The sequence below is a fragment of the Macrotis lagotis genome, chromosome 5 (assembly GCF_037893015.1).
Source record: "Macrotis lagotis isolate mMagLag1 chromosome 5, bilby.v1.9.chrom.fasta, whole genome shotgun sequence".
Lineage (NCBI taxonomy): Eukaryota > Metazoa > Chordata > Mammalia > Peramelemorphia > Peramelidae > Macrotis > Macrotis lagotis.
The window spans coordinates 67658734-67661550 of record NC_133662.1 but is presented as its reverse complement, the minus strand read 5'-3'; the positions used below and the strand labels follow the sequence as shown (position 1 = coordinate 67661550).

Below are 2817 nucleotides of genomic sequence, written 5' to 3'. Positions count from 1 at the left end.
GCAACAACCTGGAAAACTTTCATATCAATCCTGTAATCCAGATATTTGGGGTATGATACTTTGGTTCTTTGTATGAACAACAGAAAAATCACATACTTCTCTGAGTTTCACTATTCTTTTATGCAAAATGATGAGAATGTCCTTTGAACTACATATGACATAGGGTTCTTGTGATAAATATTAAAATTACACATTTATCGAGGCAATGTTCTCATCATATTTATCAACATGAGAATGCTATTCATACATCTACATACTTTTTTAAATTGGAAAAAGCCTAATCGTTTGTCCAATCCAAAACCTTCATCCATTAAAGAAATGAAATAAATGGAAACAAAAAGAGAGACATATACTAATTGCCCAATGCCATACCATGAATGTACATACTTTTAAAATCATACTTATTAATATACTATAGGCCCTCTACATCAGCTTTCTGAAATTGATGATCTAGAAATGATTACATAAACAAAGACTTCAAGTCAGGATAAACAGAAAGGCAATGAAAATATCATTATGATCATGGAAATGTCTTTGGCATTAATTCTATGAGAAGACTTTCCAGGTTATAAGCTTCCTCAAAGATCTTTTCATGTCCCTGTTCCTTAGGCTATAGATGATGGGATTCATTGTTGGTGTCACCACTGAATAAAATGTTGATAACAATAGATCCAGAATGGAATCAGGGTCTAAGGGTGGCTTTAGATAAGACATGGCTCCAGTTGTGATGAAAACCATGAGAACAATGAGGTGGGGCAGACAAGTAGAGAAAGCTTTTGAACGACCTTCTGTTGTGGGAATCTTTAGCACAGCTGAGAAGATGTAACTATAAGAGATAGCTATGGATATACAACAGAAAATCCCTAAACTGATTCCAATGGCCACACTCGCATCAATTGCAATGTGTGTCTCAGCACAGGAGATCCTCAGTAAGGAAGGGACATCACAAAAAAACTGATAGATCTGTTTGGAACCACAGAAAGGTAAAGAAAATGTACTTACTGAATACATGGCTCCAAAAACTCCTCCAGTGAACCAAGAAGAAGTTGACATTTTCATACAAAATCCTTTGTTCATTATTGTTTCATAGTGCAAAGGTTGGCAGATGGCTACATAGCGGTCATAGGACATTACTGTGAGGAGGATAATCTCTGATCCTGTAAATAAAATTACTAAAAAGACCTGTAACACACACCCAAAGAAAGAGATTGAATAACTTCTGCTTAGGGAGCTTTCAATAGATTTGGGGACAGTTACAGAAATTAGGCAAAGATCCAAACAGGACAGATTCTTCAGGAAGAAGTACATAGGGATGTTGAGGTGGTGATCTAAAGTGATGATTGTGAAGATGAGAAGATTTCCTATCAGAGCCACCAGGTAAATTAGCAAGAATAACATGGCATGTAAGATCTGTATCTCTCGGGTATTAGAAAAACCCTTGAGGAAGAATCCTGTCACCATGGTCAGGTTGGCTGGGCTCTGGGTGTGGGGAGTTCTATTTGTTATCTGTACAGAGATCAGAAACAAATGCAACATGATGAAAACAATTTGAGTTAGTAGCTATTTGTTCTGTGTGATCTTCCTCATCTTTTCATTTGTTAAATGAGACAATGGAATTATATTGGAAAAATTGTGGGCATAAGAACTTAGTTTTTAAAAATGACTATGATAATTAAACTTCCATTTCTGTTACCTCATCCCATGTATTTTGCTTTATGCATTTCATGTTTCTGAACAGGCTCAGAGGCTTCATCATGATGTTTTTGCATGTTTTCACAAGCAAAAATGCTCCATTTTAAGTATTGATATTCATATGAATTCTCTAGAAATTTTAATTGATGTATACTTCTAAGGATGGGAATCCAATTCAAGCTATTAAAAGTTTAACAAAATAAAATTGTTTCACAAAATAATTCATTTTTATGCATTTAACATCCATATGCTCCACTTAATTACATGCACTTCCTTGATTACTGATTCTACTATCACAAAAATGAATAGTCAGAGAGAAAGGCCAATCCATTGCTCATTGGAGAACTAATTTCAAGAAAAGTACAATCTGTTGTTAGTCTGTTCTAACATATATGCCCTCAGAAATAACTTTCCCCTGTAGATTTTGATTCAATTTATTTCAAATCAAATATCCATCTTTCTTCATATATTCATAAATTATATCTGAAGAGATAGATTCTAGACAAGTCTTCTTAAGGAAGACCACATAGAAATAGAACTATTCAATTGGGCATCAAAGTATAACAAAAATGAATAATTCAAAAATATACTTGATCAAACTTTTTCAGGAGTCAACCCTGTGAGAATCAGTGTTATGAATCAAGAGTATTTGAAAATATGAATCATCTTCAGTTATGAGAATCAACAAGCTTCATTTCTTTGATGGGAGATAGCAAATGTATGTAATTATAGTCTGCAATTGAAAGTGATAAAAACATAGAACAAATTTCTCAGAGAGAAGTTTGAGAGAGAATTTAATTTTGAAAGGCAAGATCAGATAGAATATTATGAATTTAGTTGTTGGTAGGTTCTTAAAGAATAAATAAGACTTCAACCAGTTAAAATTATGTTTATGGCAACATATATCATGTTATATGAGCAAATATATAGAAGGAGTGCTGGATAGGAAAAATTTAGGAAGAGGATATGTCTTTTTTTCAATATAGACTTTTGAAACACCAAATATTGATTTCAGGGGCATAATTTCAATTAAATTTTTGGATTTTCACTAGAATATTCATTTTTTCCTATTCTTTATGTTTATTAAAACAATTATATTGATTAGGTCATATAAAAGCCCTTAAA

The 2817-nt window shown here is 32.9% G+C and overlaps 1 protein-coding gene across 1 annotated transcript; it reads right to left on the bottom strand.

The window, feature by feature from the left end:
• Window positions 1-546: 546 nt before the first annotated feature.
• LOC141489296 (olfactory receptor 14A2-like) lies at window positions 547-1536 on the bottom strand. The gene has a single exon (XM_074190015.1). The coding sequence runs from the start codon at window positions 1534-1536 to the stop codon at window positions 547-549; it is 990 nt and encodes a 329-aa protein (XP_074046116.1).
• Window positions 1537-2817: the final 1281 nt, after the last annotated feature.